At 29.3% G+C, this 22,346-nt stretch overlaps 2 protein-coding genes and 1 long non-coding RNA gene across 3 annotated transcripts; 1 reads left to right on the top strand and 2 right to left on the bottom strand.

Moving 5' to 3' along the window:
* Positions 1 to 12,486: 12,486 nt before the first annotated feature.
* LOC111686686 lies at positions 12,487 to 12,898 on the bottom strand. Its single transcript, XR_002762792.2, has 2 exons — positions 12,831 to 12,898; positions 12,487 to 12,770 (listed from the first exon to the last, which is right to left on the bottom strand). It is a non-coding gene; the product is annotated as an uncharacterized LOC111686686 (long non-coding RNA).
* Positions 12,899 to 15,793: 2,895 nt separating this feature from the next.
* On the top strand, positions 15,794 to 17,472 carry LOC111686677 (uncharacterized protein DDB_G0290685-like). Its single transcript, XM_023449044.2, has one exon. It carries the CDS (start codon positions 15,830 to 15,832, stop codon positions 17,432 to 17,434), a length of 1,605 nt encoding a protein of 534 aa, XP_023304812.2. The 5' UTR covers positions 15,794 to 15,829; the 3' UTR covers positions 17,435 to 17,472.
* A 378-nt stretch (positions 17,473 to 17,850) lies between these two features.
* On the bottom strand, positions 17,851 to 18,696 carry LOC111686602 (WW domain-containing protein C660.06-like). Its single transcript, XM_023448973.2, has 2 exons — positions 18,613 to 18,696; positions 17,851 to 18,546 (listed from the first exon to the last, which is right to left on the bottom strand). Exons 1-2 carry the CDS (start codon positions 18,676 to 18,678, stop codon positions 17,947 to 17,949), a joined length of 666 nt encoding a protein of 221 aa, XP_023304741.2. The 5' UTR covers positions 18,679 to 18,696; the 3' UTR covers positions 17,851 to 17,946.
* Positions 18,697 to 22,346: the final 3,650 nt, after the last annotated feature.

Genomic DNA, 22,346 nt, shown 5'->3' with positions numbered 1-22,346 from the left:
ACTATTTGTTTGTTGTATTTTTTTTAGGTCAATAAAGTATTTTGCTTTTTTTAAGGTTATTATTTTTTCAATATTGCTGCATTATTTTATAAAATTTCATATTTTTATTACTCCTATCAAAGTATATTTTTTAATGCTATTGATTAAACATTTCATAATTATATTTTATTGATTTACACTTGTTTTAGAAATCTAAACTAATTTTTTATATCGAAATTGCCTCATTATTATCCTTTAAACATTTTAAGGCAAATAACATCACATTTTCACCCAATGAGCATATGATTTTTGCAAATCGCAATTGAAAAATACTTAACACTCTTCCTTTTAACAATAAAACAATAAATTCCAAAAAGGAATTAAAACATAATTTGAAAAAAACCCAACGAAATTACGGAAATTCTCAATATGCAAAATACTTTATTGACATGCAAATTCTGATGAAGAATAATAAAATGCAACAAATGCACCAAAATTTGTATTTTAATATTTTTTTCTTGGTTTTCCCATTTTACACAATCTCTATTTTTAATTGGAAAACATAAATTTACTTTTTACATGTTTTTTCCAATTTTATTTATGAACAAAAATCTAAAATCTCTTAAAAAGAGGTAGGCAAAAAACTTAGTTGATTCACTGTACGTTCTTAATAACAGCTTCTGCTACTTTTTTGCTCTATGTTAACACGTTTTTCCAATCATACATTTTTAAGATGCATTTCCGAACCATATTTACCAAATTGATGCAAATAATAAAGAACTGCATTTTTACGTAATTAAAGTATCAATCGACAACACTTGTATTTTGTTAATTATAAAATTTAATAAGAAATTCATAAAATTGCTTAATTAATATAAATATGTATATGTGTATTGGTGGTAAATATTTGTCCATCGAGTTCAAATGAATTCAAGTAATATTTATATATGTATATAAATATCTATATAATTAAGTATAAAAACATTTGCGGAATTGTTAAAAACAAAAAATTACAACAATTAATAATTATGAAGTTGTTTTTAGTAATTGTCGGTACGTTGGCAGTTTTAGCTGTAGCTCAGGCTATTCACTTACCTAGTGAAGACGGTAATCCTAATGTAGCTAACGAAGAACAGCAACATTCTAAATCTCATCCAAGACCACATCGTGGACCTCAGACTGATTCAGCTTTAGGACAACATGCTGAACCAACACCTGAATTGGAACAATCAAATGAAGATAATACAGATCGCCAACCTGTTTTATTGATATCTGGTAGTCAAATTGGAGATGACAATACTATCGTTGAAATAAATTCTTTAACTGATGGTGATTACACTAATCAATTGCTATATTTTTAAAATAACAAGATTTAAATATATACATATGTAAATAACTTATAATAAAAGAGCGATTGCAAAACTAGTTTAAATCCTTTTAAAGTGTGGCAGCACTGCCACACAAATCAGAATCAATTTGTTTTTAGATTAACTAATCTAATTAATAACTGACATTTGATTGCCAACTCAAAACCCCGCTCAGTTGTCAATTTTTAGGAAAGTTGTTTTTGAGTATTCAATTAGTTAATTTTGTTTGCTATGTTAGGGCGGGTTTCGCACTCCCCAGTTAAACTAGGCTTAACTTGCTGTTAGATTAAACTCGGAACAAATTTAGGCGGACTTTAACTGATGATTGTGTTTTTCAGTTTTAGATTTAAGCTCAGTTAACTTTGTTAGTATTGCTGACTTTTCACTCAAGAACATAAACAATGAATAGCTGTTTTTTGCAAACAATACTTTTGTAAAATGAAAAATTTTGGAAAAATGTTAAATAAACATATAAAACAATAATTAATGAAACAAAACAAATCAGAAAATTGCAATTTACTTAAAATACTATGTTTTTGTTCTTCCGAAATCATTGTATAACTTGAGTTTAATTGGCCAATTACACTCAGTTAAACTAAGATAACAAGTATCGTTACTGTTTACTGAAAAACACAAAACATATATTAAACTAGGTTTAACTAAAGAATGAAGATTATCTTTATCTGAAAAACCCGCCCTTAAACGCCCAATGGAGGTTGTGTAAACTTAAACAAGAAATGCAAAAGTATAAACAGCTGATGCAAAAAATAACGAAGTTTTTATAAAAATAAAAAGTTAAATATTTTAATTCTTAATTAGTACAAATATTAGACACTTCAAAACATAAAATATGTTTTTAAATTCAATTTTTGGTATTTTTAATATTACACTTAGGGCGGGTTTTTGTGATAAAGATAATCTTCATTCTTTGCTTAAACCTGGTTTAATATATTTTTCATATTTTTCAGTATCAGTAAATTTACTTATTATCTTAGTTTAACTGAGTGCAATTGGCCAATTAAAACTAATTTATCAACAAAAATAATAAAATAATGAATTCGGTAGAAGAAAAACTTAATATTTTAAGTAGATAGTAATTTTTTAAATTTCTTTTATTATTGTTTTAATTTCGTATTTTTTCTAAAATCTTACATTTTACAAAAGTGATATTGCTTATGTTTTTGACTGAAAAGATTTAAATACTAACAAAGTTAACTAACACAATCATCGGTTAAAGTCCGCCTAAATCTAACAGTAAGTTAAGCCTAGTTTAACTGAGTTTTTTGATAACAAACAGTTTTTTGTTCCGAGTTTAATCTAACAGCATGTTAAGCCTAGTTTAACTGTGTAGTATGAATCCCGCCCTTAGAGTTGTGTTCTTATTTTTTAGAAAATATGCATTGTTTTGATAAAAACAGTGACGTTTTCTGTTGTTTTGTATGGCAACACTGCAAGGTTTAATCTTGTACTAAAAACATCAAAGGGGATTAACATCAAAATTAAATTATTTTTAGATTAACCAATCTGATTATTATTTGGCATTTGATCGCCAACTCAAAAACCCGCTCTAAAACTTCTAAAGTTATCTGCATTTTCATGTCCGTTAAAAAAGCAAGTACGAGTGTATATACAGAATATTATATACCCACCATCAAGCCAATTTTGAAAATTAAAGTTTAGATCTGAAAAGTTTTTTGGGTTTCGTTGACTTTATTCGTCACTTTGAGTACTTAATAAAGAATATATTTATAAATAGAGAATATTTATGCAAATATTAGACGCAATATTTCACGAAATATTTTTGAAATGATGAAAGTTTTGGATCAACACTAATATTTCGGTTTGTATAACTTTTATTTGTTTCGAATTTCATTGAATTTTTAAATAAATTTTCTGAAGGGGACCTGTTATGAAGACTTAAATTATTTTTTTATTTATTTTTTTATTTATTTATTTATTTATTTATTTATTTATTTATTTATTTATTTCATCTACAGAATCATATTCCTAGAGATTACTAAATTATTAATTAAAATAGTTAAATAAAATCTTATTTACATTAATATTTAAATGAGAAGCAAAGCAATTACATAAGTGTAAGCATCTTGTAATAGGCTCATTTTCCGCATAATTAGTTCTATGAACAGACTCCACAAACATGCAATAAGTCCTCAAATCCCTAGGTGGACAATATAATTGAAATGCTCTTTAATTTCAGAACAATTTATTACATTAGATAAAACATTTTATACAAACATTATTGAAAAATAAGATCTACGATCATTTATAGATTGTAGGCCTAATAATTTTCTTATAACACAATGTGATGGCAATTCGTGGGACCAATTTAATCTTAATGTAGTCTTAGTAAAGATTTTTTGTTTTATGACCAGATTCTCATAAAATTGTGTACATAAAATGCTAATGTCAAATTTCATCGATCGTATTTTTAAATACGAATATTTTAAATCACCAAAATCATTTCCTGAAGGGAACCTTATACAGGGGCTAAGGTCGGTTATAGACCAATCCTTATCAGAGGGACGTCAATTATGAACAGATTACCATACAATTGTGCACATAATTATCCGTTTGCTTAGACCATGTTTATGTCAAAATTCATTGCCACTCAAAATTAGACACGAACCGGAGAAAAAGCAGTTTTAGTTTTTCATTTCGTGATCCTGTGTCCCTTTTAAAGGACTTCAAAGTTTTAAGAAGTACATTTTTCAAAAAAATATTTAAAAACACTTCTACTGATTAAACAATGCCAAATTTGATATCACGTTAACAAAAAGAGTTGTAAAATATTTAGTGTTATTATACCCTTCACGTTCGTGAGAAGGGTATATACAAGTTTGTCATTCCGTTTGTAATTTCTATAATATAATTTTCCGACCCTATAAATTATATATATTCTGGATCCTGGAGTCGATTAAGCCATGCCCGTCTGTCTGTTGAAATCAGTTTTTAGAGGTCCCCAGATGTCGGCGAGATCCGAATCTTCAATAATTCAGTTAGACATGCTTTCAAGATGTACATGTGCGTGTGTAGATGTATTTGGTTTTATTCAGCTGTGTATTTTTATATTTGGATGCTGTTGGCGTCATTGAGTTGTGTATTTTCTTTTTGTTTTGTTTTTGTAAATTCTGTTCGTATATTTTGATGTAGGTTGGTTTTATTGCGTTGTTCATTTTGTTTTTGTTTTTCTGTGTTTTTCGTTATGTGTGTATAGATGTCTGTTGTTTTAGATGCCTTGTGAATTTTGTTTTTTATTTCGTTTAGCGTTGTTGTTGTTCATTTTGTTTTTCTTTTGGTTTAGTAATAATGTAGACGGGGAAATTTTAAAATTTATAAAACTAATATGTTTAAAATACACTATGGTGAAGGATATATAAGATTCGGCACAGCCGAATATAGCACTCTTACTTGTTTTAGTTAATTCTGTTAGGATCAAAAGATGTATAAAAAAATCTTTCAATATTTTGTTGAAAAAATAATATTACTAATTTTAAGGATTAGAATTTTAAAAGACATTTTTGACAGATTTTCATCCTAAATTAAAATTAAATAAGCAAATTTTTTTCCTTAAATTTATAGCATCAGACGTATATCATCCGGTTCTTGTCTAACGAATTTTTTCTCTTTTTGTCGGAGGGTGTTATCGCTTTACTGTAGTTCTAAATCAGTAGTTAGCGTTAAAGAGAAAGGGACCTAATATATAGGGTAGGGTTACATATTGACCGATCCTATGATTCATATAAAACTTGTTTGCGTAGAATATGTTGAATTCAAATGTCATCTGTATGCATGTATTTTTAAGCTAGTAATGAGAGTCTTAGAATCGTCTTAGAATTTAATAAGGACCCAGAACATACTACATACTTGGGTCTATAACTAATTTTTCTATCTTTTTTGATGGTGCGTATTATATTCGGTATTAAATTTAAGTTTAAACCTAATTAATTATTTACATATTTACTAAAATACTGATATGAATTACAAATAAAATATTTTACGCAGTTGTAAACGAAAGCACAACTTTAAAAGAAATAGTTAATTATAAAAACAAAAATAATTAATATGAATGTAACTAATTAATAAAATGTTTATCGTTGTAAAATATTTGTTAATTTAGTTCAGATAAATTAAAGTCACATTTAAATATATTAGTAGCATTTCGATTTGGTATAAAAACATATGCGAAATTATACAAAGTTATCACGATTAAAAATCATGAAGTTTTTTTTAGTAATTGTCGGTACTTTGTCACTTCTAGCTTTAGCTCAGGCTAATGCCTTATCTCACGAAGGTGATAATCCTGTTGAAGCACCACACTTTAAACCTCATCCACGACCACTGCCTGATACAGTTTTGGAACAACATGATGAACCAAATGCTGAATCGGAACAACCAAATGAAGAAAATTCTGATCGGCAACATGTTATTCTTATAACTAATAGTAAAATTGGAAATGGTAATACTATAATTGAAATAAATTCTCCTCCTGATAATGATAATGAATACATCACTACTACTGAAGGGTATTATTATTATTGAAATAAACTTATAAAGCTATAAATAAAAGTTTTTATCATGCAAATATTTTAAATTTTTATTAATTTGTTTAGAAGAATAAATTATTATTTAATTCAATTCGGATCCTTATTCTATTAAGATAATAACCAGTGGTTTTATATTTTTGCAATATTGCAATTTAATGGTTAACCAAATTAGCTATGTAGTTCGCATTTTAGCTTAATAGCTCACCCATGTATAAATAATTTAGATCATCTTGAAAGATCTTGTTAAAAACTAAACAACTATTCAGTCGGTTTAAAATTCTAACACACGGCTAGATAATGAAATATATAAAAATATTTTTCATTTCTCTTCTTTGGTCTTAATCCAAATTAGTTTTTTGATGTAGTAAATGAGCAATATGCAAATGTCGTATTTTAAAATTACTTTAGTAAAAGGATGATGTGGTACATATAAACATATTTCTGGACTTAGATGTATATGAATACATATATTTACCAGAAGACAATTAGGGCGATATTGGGAGATGGAACTAAATCTAAGACAGTATTAAATAAGCAAAGCTTTAACTCTCCTAGGGGTAAAGTTCACATCATATGGGTACCAGCCCACTCGGGAGTAACCGGTAACGAAAGGACGAATATAATAGCCTTAAAGGGAAGAGAAATCGAGGCAGTTTAACTGACAAACGCAAAACCATTCGACGCAACAAAAGCTGAACTAAAAATATGGGTGAGAGAATCCCATAAGACCTCTTGGAATAATGAAACAATCCAAGTATCTTGGAAGTGATGTTATTTCGGATATAACATTCCTGGGTAACACTGATTGAAAGATTATTATATATATATATATATATATAATATATATATATATATATATATATATATATATGAAGAAGTTTCATATAAGTTAGACGCTTCTATCAGATTAATCAGCGCTGAAAACGAATATAAACCATCTCTCTTTCTAAAACACAAAATCAATAGTTTCCCAAGAAAGTTTTTAGCTAATATCTCGCTTATTATGCGCCGTAAGCGTTTTAATGTTATTATAATTTCTATATAGAATTGAATTTTTACCGTCGAGAAGTTTTCACTGTAATGTAAAAGAGAGTTTAGGTGTCCTTATACCATGTTTTTATATAATTTTTAACATGGAGCTGTCTGCACTATTTGACATTGAACTATATTCTATAAATTTACTTTTAACCTTTTGGAAGTAAAATATTTTATTTACAAAGTTAAAATTAAAGACAATAAATTTACAGAATAATAAGCATCACGATACAAACAACAAAATAAATAAGAGATTTTATTCTATTTGTACCGACTTTATCGCAATAATGATATTAATATATTTTTGAGCGTTAAAATAACAGTCAAAATAATATTTTTATATCCACCATCACAAAATATGAGGGTATATTGTTTTTTATCATTCTGTTTGTAACACATTGAAATCTATTGTCTATCCATGTCCGTCCGTCTGTTGAAAACACGATAGAGTCTAAAAAGCAATAGCTAGGGGGTGAAATTCTGCACACATATTTTTAGTTTAGTTTTATGAGTATCGATAAATAATTGACCCTACTCCCATATAAGGATCCTTTCAGCTTGTAATTTTATGAGGATCGGTATATACTTCACCCTTTTCCCAGTTACTTAAACGCTAACTGTCCTTAAAACACGAGTATAGCAAAGAAATCTTTTTACCAAATCTTATGTAAATCGGTTCATAATTGATCAAAAAATTGCTTTAACGATTTTTTATAAACATGTTTTATAGAAACAAACAGAGAAAAGAGATGGTGGGCATATAATTCAGCATGGCTTAACATAACACTGTTACTTTTTCAAATCATTGAATTTGAAATTACGCAAAAAAGTAAGAAGATCGGCATTACATACGAATGTGAAAGCACCTGAACAAATATTATATACTAAATAAATGTTTAACTTAGTTAATATGCATGTTAAATAAAATGACAATATTATCTTATTCTAGTATTTCATTTATACTCAAAATCTTCTCTCGGTCATAAGCCAGGCCCTAGTAAAACATTTAATTATTAAATGTTTACATAACTCGACAAAAGTTTTATTTCATATTGAGGGTACTTACATTTATGCATATGTGAAACTAATTTTGATTAGGTCCAACATATTATATATTAAGTGATTTTCGGATGTGGACCTCGAGCGGGTGCTATGACTTATTATGAGGTATTAAGTACTAATTCCTAATTAATATAATGACGAATTATCAATTGATGTCGAAATGATGGCGAAATATCCCGGCATTGAAAAATCAGTTTCGATGACATACCTTAAAGCCGTGATACACGATTGTCAGATCTTTCAACGTTGTCAGTGAAATGTCCAGAAGATGTCCAATAATCGTCTGAAGTTACAATTTTTCTTTTGCAACATTGTCAAATAAAGCATTACCGAAAATATTGCAAGGCAAAATTTGTAAAATGACAGGATTATTAGACATTTTCTGTGCATTTTATTGCCGACGTTGTAAGATCTAACAACCGTGTATACATAGTATAATACACATTTATTTGCGGTATAGCAATAATGGAACTTTTTCTTCCCTTAAAAGTAAGTTTTTTTAGTTTACTATTGAAAATAAAACTCAAGAATAACTTTTATGCAATATTTATTTAATTATGTACTAGTTTTCAGTTCTATAATTATTTTCCAGTATCTAAATGGAATCCGATACCGAAAACTGGTGTACGTTTTGGTGGTCTAGGATGTCCATGTTTGTGGTGATGGTGATGTTCACTTTGACCTTCATCGGCTTGTGGTTCTTCTGACGGTTGTGCTTCTTCTGACGGTTGTGCTTCTTCCGATTCGGATGGTTCCGATTGTGGAGCTTGAGCAGCATCATCCTATTTATACATGTATAAAATTTTTAATACAACAGTTCCTCTATAAACTAATTTAAAATCTCCTTAAATATTTTGTAACCTGAGCTTGAGCTAAAGCCAAGATAGCTAAAACTCCCACGACTAATATAATACACTTCATGATTAATTTTTTCTTTATAAATTAATTATTAAAAATTTTCACTTTATATATACAATTTTTGTATATAAAAATTATATAATTTTATGAGAAAAAAAAAGAAATTATTATGACTAATTATGTCTAATTGTTATAGGATGAAAATTAATATAATAATTATTAATTGAAATAGTAATTGTTCTATTAATTGCATAGTTAAATAAAAGATGATAATAAATTGAATTGTTAAAAAAACACATTAGTTATATTTACAGTTTATATTTCATATCATATTTCATATAGATAGATATATCTATCTATATGAAATATGATATGAAATATAAACTGTAAATATAACTAATGTGTTTTTTTAACAATTCAATTTATTATCATCTTTTATTTAACTATGCAATTAATAGAACAATTACTATTTCAATTAATAATTATTATATTAATTTTCATCCTATAACAATTAGACATAATTAGTCATAATAATTTCTTTTTTTTTCTCATAAAATTATATAATTTTTATATACAAAAATTGTATATATAAAGTGAAAATTTTTAATAATTAATTTATAAAGAAAAAATTAATCATGAAGTGTATTATATTAGTCGTGGGAGTTTTAGCTATCTTGGCTTTAGCTCAAGCTCAGGTAACAAAATATTTAAGGAGATTTTAAATTAGTTTATAGAGGAACTGTTGTATTAAAAATTTTATACATGTATAAATAGGATGATGCTGCTCAAGCTCCACAATCGGAACCATCCGAATCGGAAGAAGCACAACCGTCAGAAGAAGCACAACCGTCAGAAGAACCACAAGCCGATGAAGGTCAAAGTGAACATCACCATCACCACAAACATGGACATCCTAGACCACCAAAACGTACACCAGTTTTCGGTATCGGATTCCATTTAGATACTGGAAAATAATTATAGAACTGAAAACTAGTACATAATTAAATAAATATTGCATAAAAGTTATACTTGAGTTTTATTTTCAATAGTAAACTAAAAAAACTTACTTTTAAGGGAAGAAAAAGTTCCATTATTGCTATACCGCAAATAAATGTGTATTATACTATGTATACACGGTTGTTAGATCTTACAACGTCGGCAATAAAATGCACAGAAAATGTCTAATAATCCTGTCATTTTACAAATTTTGCCTTGCAATATTTTCGGTAATGCTTTATTTGACAATGTTGCAAAAGAAAAATTGTAACTTCAGACGATTATTGGACATCTTCTGGACATTTCACTGACAACGTTGAAAGATCTGACAATCGTGTATCACGGCTTTAAGGTATGTCATCGAAACTGATTTTTCAATGCCGGGATATTTCGCCATCATTTCGACATCAATTGATAATTCGTCATTATATTAATTAGGAATTAGTACTTAATACCTCATAATAAGTCATAGCACCCGCTCGAGGTCCACATCCGAAAATCACTTAATATATAATATGTTGGACCTAATCAAAATTAGTTTCACATATGCATAAATGTAAGTACCCTCAATATGAAATAAAACTTTTGTCGAGTTATGTAAACATTTAATAATTAAATGTTTTACTAGGGCCTGGCTTATGACCGAGAGAAGATTTTGAGTATAAATGAAATACTAGAATAAGATAATATTGTCATTTTATTTAACATGCATATTAACTAAGTTAAACATTTATTTAGTATATAATATTTGTTCAGGTGCTTCACATTCGTATGTAATGCCGATCTTCTTACTTTTTTGCGTAATTTCAAATTCAATGATTTGAAAAAGTAACAGTGTTATGTTAAGCCATGCTGAATTATATGCCCACCATCTCTTTTCTCTGTTTGTTTCTATAAAACATGTTTATAAAAAATCGTTAAAGCAATTTTTTGATCAATTATGAACCGATTTACATAAGATTTGGTAAAAAGATTTCTTTGCTATACTCGTGTTTTAAGGACAGTTAGCGTTTAAGTAACTGGGAAAAGGTGAAGTATATACCGATCCTCATAAAATTACAAGCTGAAAGGATCCTTATATGGGAGTAGGGTCAATTATTTATCGATACTCATAAAACTAAACTAAAAATATGTGTGCAGAATTTCAACCCCCTAGCTATTGCTTTTTAGACTCTATCGTGTTTTCAACAGACGGACGGACATGGATAGACAATAGATTTCAATGTGTTACAAACAGAATGATAAAAACAATATACCCTCATATTTTGTGATGGTGGATATAAAAATATTATTTTGACTGTTATTTTAACGCTCAAAAATATCGTATTAATATCATTATTGCGATAAAGTCGGTACAAATAGAATAAAATCTCTTATTTATTTTGTTGTTTGTATCGTGATGCTTATTATTCTGTAAATTTATTGTCTTTAATTTTAACTTTGTAAATAAAATATTTTACTTCCAAAAGGTTAAAAGTAAATTTATAGAATATAGTTCAATGTCAAATAGTGCAGACAGCTCCATGTTAAAAATTATATAAAAACATGGTATAAGGACACCTAAACTCTCTTTTACATTACAGTGAAAACTTCTCGACGGTAAAAATTCAATTCTATATAGAAATTATAATAACATTAAAACGCTTACGGCGCATAATAAGCGAGATATTAGCTAAAAACTTTCTTGGGAAACTATTGATTTTGTGTTTTAGAAAAAGAGATGGTTGATATTTCTTTCTCTCACACAGGGATGGAAAAAGAGATTTTGTCTCAGTATCAAAAAATATTGCTGAGGGTACTTTTTTGGATCGCAAAGTACTAAAATATTTTTTATTTACTAAAAGTTTGTAATTTCTAAAATATATTCGTTCTCAGCGCTGATTAATCTTATAGAAGCGTCTAACTTATATGAAACTTCTTCATGTCGAATTTCATCGCTATACTCGTGCTGCTAAAGCAGTTACGCTCGTTGATGCTGTTTTCTGTATGGGCGCTATTATTATGCGAAATTTCAACTGTCTAGCTCTTCCCGTGTGGTCCCTTTCATGATTTCAACAGACAGACAGACGGACATATCTAGATCGTCTTAGAATTTAATAAGGACCCAGAATTTATATACTTTTATGGGTCTATGACCAATATTTCGATGTGTTACAAACCCCATCTTTTTTGATGGTGGGTATAAAAATTATTTTATCAGACAGATTTACTACCGGTTAAACGATAATCAGATATTGAGATTGTATCCCTAAAAGCATCAAATAAGACTCCGGAGTATCACGGTACTTTTGCACATCAAATAGTATCAAAAAAGTACCATCGTACTAATTATGCCATCCCGGCTCTCACACGAAAAAAATAAGTTTTCTGGTGTGAAATTGTACTTAGCGCACACTACATTTTCGAAAGAATAGATTGATCACTTAAAATTTAGAACATATACTTTGATGGTGGATATATAAGATTAAACGGCATAGCCGCAATACAAGTTTTTGATATCAGTCCTTTCTTTTAAGTGGAATCTAAATCAGATCTAACAAATATCAGTACTTAAGACAAAAATGTTTATCTTGTGTATATTATATTTAATGAAATTATTTTAATCTAAAAGAAAATTGTATATCCATTTTCCATAAGCCAAAATGCATTTATGAATTCCCTGTTTAAAATAATGGAATACGTGATGGTCGATGGGGAGTTCCTTTAAAATTTCCATTGTCAGCTTATGGATCATTATTAAGCTGAGGCCTTGGGATACGATATCTACAGATAATTCTACCAGGTCTGCCGGGTCTTGGAGACCTTTCAGGTCCTTCAGGTCTTAGTGGTCAATATCATCAGAAGATTCGTCAGAAAATGGTGCTGGTAAGGACTCTTCTTCAGATTGTTCAGCGTGATTAGATTCTTCCTATATATGAATGTATATATATTCTTATAAATATGTAAGGATTTATACATATTTCCTTACTTGAGCTTGGTTTAGGGCTAGAATGGCCAAAACAACTGCAATTGCAATGAGAACTTTCATGGTTGTTTGTTAAATCTTTAATGTGAATCTGATATGGTTTTATACCAATTGAACTATCTATTATCTATTGTCATTAGATAAAAATTCAATATTTAGTTACAAATGGATATAGCATTTGTTATAATAAATAATATTAGAACAAGTGCATTTTAGGTACTTAAATGAAAATATATTAATATAGATAAGTTTTTATTTGAACAATTGTATTTACAAAAGACATAATTATAAATATTAACACTTATCTAAAATGGATTATGTATACCGGAATGTATCACGTACTTATTACATCATGATATAATCATTAAAGCTAGTAAAACGTTTCTAGAAGGAAGTATAAAAAAAGTATTCTACTAAAAACTCTTAGAAGAAAATCTTGATTTTCGATGTAAATATGGTATTATATGGTGACATTCTCAGCAAGAACTCGCTAAAGACTTTAAGTTCACAACAACTTACTTTAAATTGACTACTAATTAGGTTCCATTCTGTTCATTCAAACCTCTGATTAAGGTTCAAAAGAGCTGAAATTTTACAAATATTCTCTACCGATCAAATATTAACCAAGCTCCATACAAGGACCTTAAAATCATATTAAATTTAATGCAATCAACTTATAAAATTTGGTATAGCAAAGAAATTTAAAATACACTTTAGCGGGGAGGTTATATTTTGTTTGTGCTGATATTAGGAAATATTTTTTCTAAGTGTTTTTTGCATTTTCTCACCACTACAATAACAGTTTCTCTTTCTGCGCTTGGCTGCACTAAATACACTTTTAAATTCTACATAAATATTTTTGAAGTAGACTAAACTTCCCCAACCAACATTTATAAGGATAGGGCCATATTTTCCCCCACCCCCTTTGAGCCCTCTTGTAAAAATCTCTTTTTTTGCCAAAAAAGTTAAAAATATTCCGGAATAAAGTTTTTTAAATAATCCCCATTTTTAAAATACTGACTGGTGTAGGGTATCATATGGTCGACAATGCCCGACTATACATTCATACTTTTTATATATACATGATAATATCGATATTAATTGTTTTGTAAGAGCATATAGAAAGAAAAAAACGATGAGAACCCCTGGTTTAAGATGTTCATACAATCGTAATTCAAAAAAACAAATCACTCCTTAAATTTGTTGTCCTGGGGTTTATATTTGTAATCATAAAGTGCTTAACTTATAAAAAAATATTTTTAAAGTTAAATATTCAAAACAAGTAGGAAAGTATAGTCGGGCATGACCGACCATATAATACCCTACACCATGAGTATATTTTTAAAATTTTTACTTTTTATAAAGAAACTTTTATGTTGAATATTTTTCCAAAATATTTAAGCAATTTATTGATAAAAAAACTAAAATTTCTAAATGAGGCTTTATATAGGTCAAATTGGGCCGATCCTCGGTAAATTTGGGAAAAGGATATATTTTTAAATAACAGTTAGTTTTGTTGAGTTTCATTACGATACAAATGGTTACAAGTCAATTTTAGACGTTTAAGACATTTTTTGAAGGGGGGTTTGTATGGGGGCTAGAGTCAAATAAGGGCCGATCCTTACGAAAATCTGCAGTGTCATAAATACTTATGTAAAACTTATTTATGCCAATTTTTAGAGAGATAATAGAATATTTGACGTAATTATGGCATAAAAAGTTCAAATCGGGAGGTACGGTTGTATGTGGGCTAGGTAAAATAATGGACCGATTTCAACCATTTTCAATAGGCTTCGTCCCTGTGCCAAAAAACATGCTTGGTCCAAATTTCATCAAATTATCTTGAAAATTGCGGCCTGTACCTTGCGCACAAGGTTTACATGGACAGCCAGCCGGACAGACGGACGGGCATGTCTTAATCGACTCAGAAAATGATTCTGAGTCGATCGGTATACTTTAAGGTGGGTATTGGACCAATATTTTTGTATGTTACAAACATCAGCACAAACGTATAATACCCTCCCCACTATAGTGGTGTAGGGTATAATTACATTTATGTACTTAATGTATTGATTTTTTTCCGGCAACATCCATTTTGGGGGCCACCCTAATGTATACAAGTATCAAAACAAAACAAAGTTTTATGTAGTCATTCTCCTTACCATACATATTCATCTTTGGAAAATGCATTAAAGGTCCATAATTGCTAAACAGCCATTAGTAAAATCGATGAAATTCAGCATAACTCTCTTCGAAATCTTTCCATTTAAATCCACCGAATTTTATGATCATCAGACCATCGATCGATTCTCATCAAAAGAGAGATTTTCGTGACGTATGGCAATTTCAAAAGACAAATAGATTGCTAGATCGTTTAAGAATAGTTTATATAAAATATAATAAAATTGGCTTAGATTAATCTTTAATAAGTACATAAATAAATATATTACTAATAGGACTGAGTATTTTAAATAATATTTGTTCATGGATTAAATATTAAAATTAAGTCTGTTTCCAATCCTAATTACATTGTCTTCAATTTTAATATGCCAGTTCGTATGGAAAAAAACTTTTAATTGATATTTACTTTATAAAAACTTAAAAAAAAATTAATTAATTTTCTGTAAATATTTAAATATTAATTAATTAATCGTAAATAATTTTCTATTACAAATATTAATAATAGTACATTACATTCCTTCGATACAAATTGTTATCTGAAAATATCTTTTAAAATATTTATTATTTTTTTGAATATTCAATATTCCAGATATTTTAAAATTTGTTTAATTTATTTAAGATTTTATTGCAATTGTTATATTTTTATTTATTGCAATTGTTATAAGTATTTATATAACATAAAATTTTCTAAAAATTCAATTGGTTACAGTAACTGTGACTTTAACTGTTTATAAGTATATATTGTATTTAAAAGACTTATTTTTTCAAGATATATTTATAAATAAAAGTAAAAACGGTTTTAATTTTAAAATTTAATAAAGATGAAGTTATCCATTGCAATAGGCGTTTTAACAGTTTTAACTGTTGTTTGTTCTTACCCCCAACGAAGAAGCGAACATAACAGTAACACTCATCCAGAAACTAATTCAATAAGTGGGAACGGTGATAATCCAGTATTGTTCTTGAATAGTGATCGCTATAATGGAGTCGAACACAACTTTGAAGATTATCACAAAGAAAACTCTAAGAAAACGGAGGTAAAAGATTCTGAAGATAATGTTTATAATAAACCCATTAAAAGAATGTCGGGAATAGTTCCAAAAAAACAAGATTCGGGAACTATTAAGGATAATGACAAAGATTTAAAAGTGCAAAACAGAAGAAGGGAGAAGAGAAAAGCTGAGGATGAAGATGGTGATGTAAATAACAAAGATGTAAATGAAGAAAAACGTGAAAATAAGAATGAAGTGGATATAGATGAAGAAACTAACCAAGACAAAGATGAGAAAAAAGACAAGAGTTCAAATGATTACAACGTTTCAGATACTTACAGAAATGAAAATCATGACATTAATAATGAAGTTCAAAATAATAAGGAAGACAAAAATAACAAAGACGTATTTATGAAAAAAGACACGAATAAAAATTATAATGACGAAGACGAGAAGTATTTGGATGATTATTACCATGATGGTAATGATAACAAAGACGAGGAAGATAAGAATAAAGACACCAATTCGAATGATACCAAAGTTGCAGATCCAAACAACAATGATGATGGAGCTCAAAAGAATAAAGACGACAAGGGAAAAGATGTTAAAGAAGACGATCATAAAAAAAATAAAGAGGAGGGTGACAACAATTCTAATTCAGATAAAAATGAAGATCATGACAATGGAAATCTAGCTCAAAATGATGATGAGTATGATGATGGTAATGATGACGAAGACGTGGAAGATAACAAAGTTCCAAATCCAAACAACAATGATAATGAAGCTCAAAATGACAATATGGGACAGGATATTAAAGAAAACAAAGAGGAAGGTGACAACAAATCTAATACAGATAAAAATGAAGATTATGACAATGATAATCTAGCTCAAAATAATGATAAAGATAAGGATGTTAATGAGGATAATAATAAAAAGACTAAAGCACACGATGATGAGCATAAAGACAAGAATTCGAATGTTGACAGAGTTCCAGATACTAACAAAAATGAAGATCATGCTACCGATGAAGACGTGGAAGATAAGAAAAAAGACACCAATTCGAATGATACCAAAGTTTTAGATCCAAACAACAATGAAAATCATAATAGTATAGACGACAAAGGGAACGATGTTAATGAAGACGACGAGGATGCAAATTATGACTATGAGTATAAAGATGATGATAATAATGACGATTATGATGATGAAGAGGATGATGATGGTGGTGACGAAGATGAAGAAGAGGATGACGATGAATATAATTATCAAGACGATGATTATGAAGACGATGGCGAAGATGAAGACGACTATGAAGGCGAAGATGACGGCGAGTATGAAAATGATAATGAAAACTATGAAAAAGATGAGAACAAAAAGGAAAATGTGCTTTATATATTTGACAATATTGTAGAATTTATAACGAATTATTTCTAATAAATTGCAATTTCAATTTGTTTGAATAATATATTTCATTTGGGGTTTCTTTTAAACATTATAAAAATATAAATAAAGGAATGTAAATTTATTAAATTATTAGTATATGTACAATCTATTCAGAAATACTATATAAATGTCAGACATGAGAGATGAAAAAAAGTTAAAAAAGTTAAAGTAGTCATAAGAAAGGGGATAATTAGGTTTTAAAAAGCCACATTTTGAATACGTTAGAGTTTATAGTTTAAATGTTTCAAATAATTTACTATTTATAGGTATACATATAGAATTTAGAATTAACTTTAACGTAACTAGTCACAGATAAAGACATTATATAACACATCTAAAATCTCGATCATAATTATTGTCAAAATAATTATTCCTACAATTCCGATAATAATTATGATAGAATTGTATTTTTTGATTGCAGAGTGTTGTTATTTATTGAATGATATTGATTAAAATTTTAAAAACAGATACATTAATGTTTACTTGATAAGAGTCAAAACAGTTTATCTACCAGGTCCACCAAATCCGAAGCCTAGTCTTCCAGGGCCACCAAAAGCTCCTTGATTTCCAAAACGACCAAAGCCACCTGGTCTATTAGCGCCACCAAAACCTCCTTGATTTCCAAGACGACCAAATAAACCTTGTCCACTAATTGGACCGCCAAATCCTCCAAAACCTCCTTGGCTTCCTAGCAAACCTGGTGGACCTCTAGGTTCTTCGTGTCTTCCATGATTATCTGCTTTATCATGCTCTCCTGGTCTTCCATGATGATGTCCTGGCTTAAATGGTGGTAATGGAAATGGTAATAGTGGAAATGGTGGTCGTGGCCTATTTTCTTTTTCTTCTAGATTATTTTCAGTTGAACTTTCTGAGTTACTCTCACTGGTACTTTCAGAGTTACTCTCGCTGGAACTTTCCGAATTACTCTCACTGGAACTTTCCGAATTACTCTCACTGGTACTTTCCGAGTTACTCTCACTGGCACTTTCCGAACTATTTTCACTAGCACTTTCCGAACTACTTTCACTTGCACTTTCCGAACTTTCCGTAGAACTTACACTGGTAGTATCAGCAGCAGTTTCATCTGATGCTTCGGTTGTGGACTATTAAAAAAAATTATATTTTATAAGTGAAAAATTATAATTGAAAAATTAATTTTGATTACATACAGAATCAAGAGCTTGGCAAACAGCCAAAAGAGCTATGACTCCTACAATTATTGTGAGATACTTCATGATTAATGAAATGCAAATCTAACAATATCCCATTTCAGTCCAGTTTATATAACTTTTTAATCTCCATTATCGCCATAAAATACTCTACAACAACGTCAATTATATTTGTTTATTTATTTAAAAGTTGTCGTAAAAACCATGAGTTTTTTGCAATTGTTGTATTTTTCAAATTTGCAGTTATCATTACACAGTTGCATTTTTTAACGTCATTTTTAATTGAAAACAAGTATGAATGTATAGTCGGGCGTAGCCGACTATATAATACCCTACACCTGTGAGTATGTATGTTAAAAATGGGGATTATTTAAAAAAATAAAGCATTTGGTTTGTTTTTTTTAACTTTATTTCGGAGTATTTTTACTTTTATTTTGGCAAAAAAAGATTTTTTTACAAGAGGGTTCAAAGGGGAGTAGGGCAAAATATGGCCCTATCCTTAAAAATGTTGGTAGGGGGAATTAAGTCTTCTTCAATAATATTTATGTAGAATTTAAAAGTGTTAATTGTGTTTGTAAGTGAATTTTGACCTTTAAGTCATTTTCTGAAGGGGAGTTTGTATGGGGGATAGGATCAAATGAAGCCCGATCATTACAAAAATCGGTAGTGTCATATAAAGTTCTATAAGACTGAGTTTTGTCGACTTTTGTTAACATAATAGATCATTTAAATTAATTATAAGCCAAAAGGCCCTATTTGGGGGGTACGGTTGTATGGGGGCTAGTCGAAATAATCGACCGATTTTAACCATTTTCAATAGGCTTCGTCCTTGGGCCAAAAGAAGCGGGCGTGCCAAATTTCATCTAATTATCTTCAAAATTGCGGCCTGTATCTTCCACACAAGGTTTACATGGACAGCCAGCCAGCCAGTCTGACAGCCAGCCGGCCAGACGGACGGACGGACATAGCTTAATCGACTCAGAAAATGATTCTAAGCCGATTGGTATACTTTTAGGTGGGTATTGGACAAATATTTTTCTATGTTACAAACATCAGCACAAACCCAATATACCCTCCCCACTAAAGTGGTGTAGGGTATAAATACATACATACACATTTTACATTTTTTATTTTAATACAAATGATTAGAGACAGCATGTTTTTCAAAGGACTGTGAAAATATTTCACTGAGTGGATTTTTTTTAGTTTTTGTGATAGAAAAAATTAATTGGTTGGTGATAGAATGTCAATAATACTAAACAATAAGACATAGTTTTATCGATATCATAATTTGAAGCACGAAAAAAACTAAACTAAACCGCAGAACTGCCCATGGGGACATTCGTCAATTACAGGTAATCCCTGTGATGTCGAGCGATGACGAATCTGTCCCATCCTCTTGGCGTATTTAGCCCATTGTTGGGGCGGTATCGCAGTTTTTGTCAATGCGAAAAATTTTAAAAATATGTACATTTAGATGACATAGTATCGATTGAAATAAATAAAATTAAAGTCAACAAGCATAGCATAATTGCACATTACTTATAATTAAATTGACAAAACTTCAATTACAAGTAATTGTAATTTGTAGAGCTCCTATCACAATTACTACAATATTTTGGTAACAATTATTAGTTAGCCCATTGATATTCATCTCATCGGATTGTATTTCCAAGCTACTTTTATCTCTCTATAGTTATTAGTAGACGGCTGCTGAATTTATCTCATTGAATTGTATCCGTAGTCGCATTTTCCCCTAACTAGGCGTTGTCGATGGAGTCTAGAATTTCTTTTACAGGAAAATAGTGAGCGCGAAATTAGCTTTCTCTATTTTTATTTCGAAAACTCAAAAAAAGAAATAAAAGCTATATATATTTCACATCCATATGAACATATGCGAAAAAGCTGGCTTCGTAGCTATAGAGGGCGTGGCACCTAGCATATAAGAAAATTTAAAATTATTATAACTGAGAACATATAATAGTTAGTGTTCCCAAATTTTTTCAATAAAAAATCTTTTACCTAGAATCAATTAAAGATAGAACCTTCAAATTTTGCACAAAAAACTTTATGTTTGGATAATTCGGCGAACTTGCAATAGTTGGCGAGGCATCTTAAATATAAAGTAAACTTAAAAAAAAACGTATGGGGAAATCTAGAATCTTTAAAAATCGTAAGTAAATTTTGTGTTTATATTGTTTTTATGGCACACTGGGCATAGCAAATTTAATATATATTTTTAAATTTTTATTCGATAAAAAATATATAATATTATGAAAATAATAAACATTTACTTAGTGAAACACTTGCGAAAAGTTTAAAATATATTTGTTTAAATGGATAAATATTTTTTATATATATTTTTTTTATTTAACATCGTTTAATAGAAAGTTATTTGTATAATCTGTTGTTATTATAGTAAAATTTTTACCAAATGTTTACAATATTAGTAACAGTTATCGCTAAGCTAACAATACTGTTAAACTACGTAGTACGTACCTTTTCACTACTACTACCAGAGTTCCCACTTTGGTAAAATTGAACTAAAATTGGTAGTTTCAAAACTCTAAAATAACTTTGGTAGTTTGGTTGGTAGGTTTAAATTTTGGTCCAAATTTGGTAGGGTGAGATAATTTTAAACTACATATGAATTAATGTAAAAATAAATAAAATCAATTCCGTGAAATCAGCACAAATTCAATATTGTGAAATATGCAAATTTTTTAGTCGTTCATAACAACTGCTATCTGCCTTAGAAATCTGCTTCCAAGGAAGTACCATTTTTTGCTGTGTAACCCCTTGATGAATTCCCCCCTTGAGAACAAAATTCCTTTTTATACCCCACACCACTTTAGTGGGGAGTGTATATTGGGTTTGTGCTGATGTTTGTAACGCACAATAATATTGGTCCTATACCCACCTTAAAGTATACCAATCGGCTCAGAAATTTGGTACATGATCTTCTATTGTACCAGGGACGAACCCTATTGAAAATGGTTGAGATCGGTCCATTATTTCACCTAGCCCCCATACAAATGTACCCCCGAATAGGGCTTGTTAACATTGTAATCAAACTACAGGTCGCAATTTTGGAGATAATTCAATGAAATTTGCCACATAATATTTTATGGTACTGTAGACGAAGGCTATTGAAAATGGTTAACATCGGTCTTTGTGAAGGTACATATTAATAGATATTCAGATCTTAAGTTTTTGACAACAAATATACGAGGTTTTAAAGACTGCTTTCTGTACTAGTTAGTTAATCAGTTTGAAAGTTTTTAGTTTATTGTGCGCTCCAGTGCCACGGGTGCGAATCGAACCCACCACCTCCGGTCTACCAGACAAGAACGCTAGCCTACCGGGGGTGCCATTAAAGTGGTATTATAGTACCACGACTATAAGAATGCAAATCTAAAGACAAGACAACTTTAACTTGTATATATTTAATTTCTGAAAGTGGAAAGCTTGATAGCAATTCTGATAATGTAAATATCAAATCTGCAGTAAAAAATGAAATACAAAGTGTTACTGACTACAAACATGCATTTGCATAGAAATCCTTACCTTGGTCATAACAAATATAATACTATTAAGTTTTTTTTTTGGTTACAATTTTGAGACAAATTTTGCGAAACCTTTTTTTCTAATTACGTAAAAAACCTTGAATTTTTAGAATTCCAAACAAATCAATTATACAAAACCCCTAAAGGAAAAAAATGGTAGTTTTTTGT

This window comes from Lucilia cuprina, chromosome 6 (genome assembly GCF_022045245.1).
Source record: "Lucilia cuprina isolate Lc7/37 chromosome 6, ASM2204524v1, whole genome shotgun sequence".
Lineage (NCBI taxonomy): Eukaryota > Metazoa > Arthropoda > Insecta > Diptera > Calliphoridae > Lucilia > Lucilia cuprina.
The sequence above is the reverse complement of the archived record's forward strand: the minus strand, read 5'-3'. Positions and strand labels throughout refer to the sequence as shown.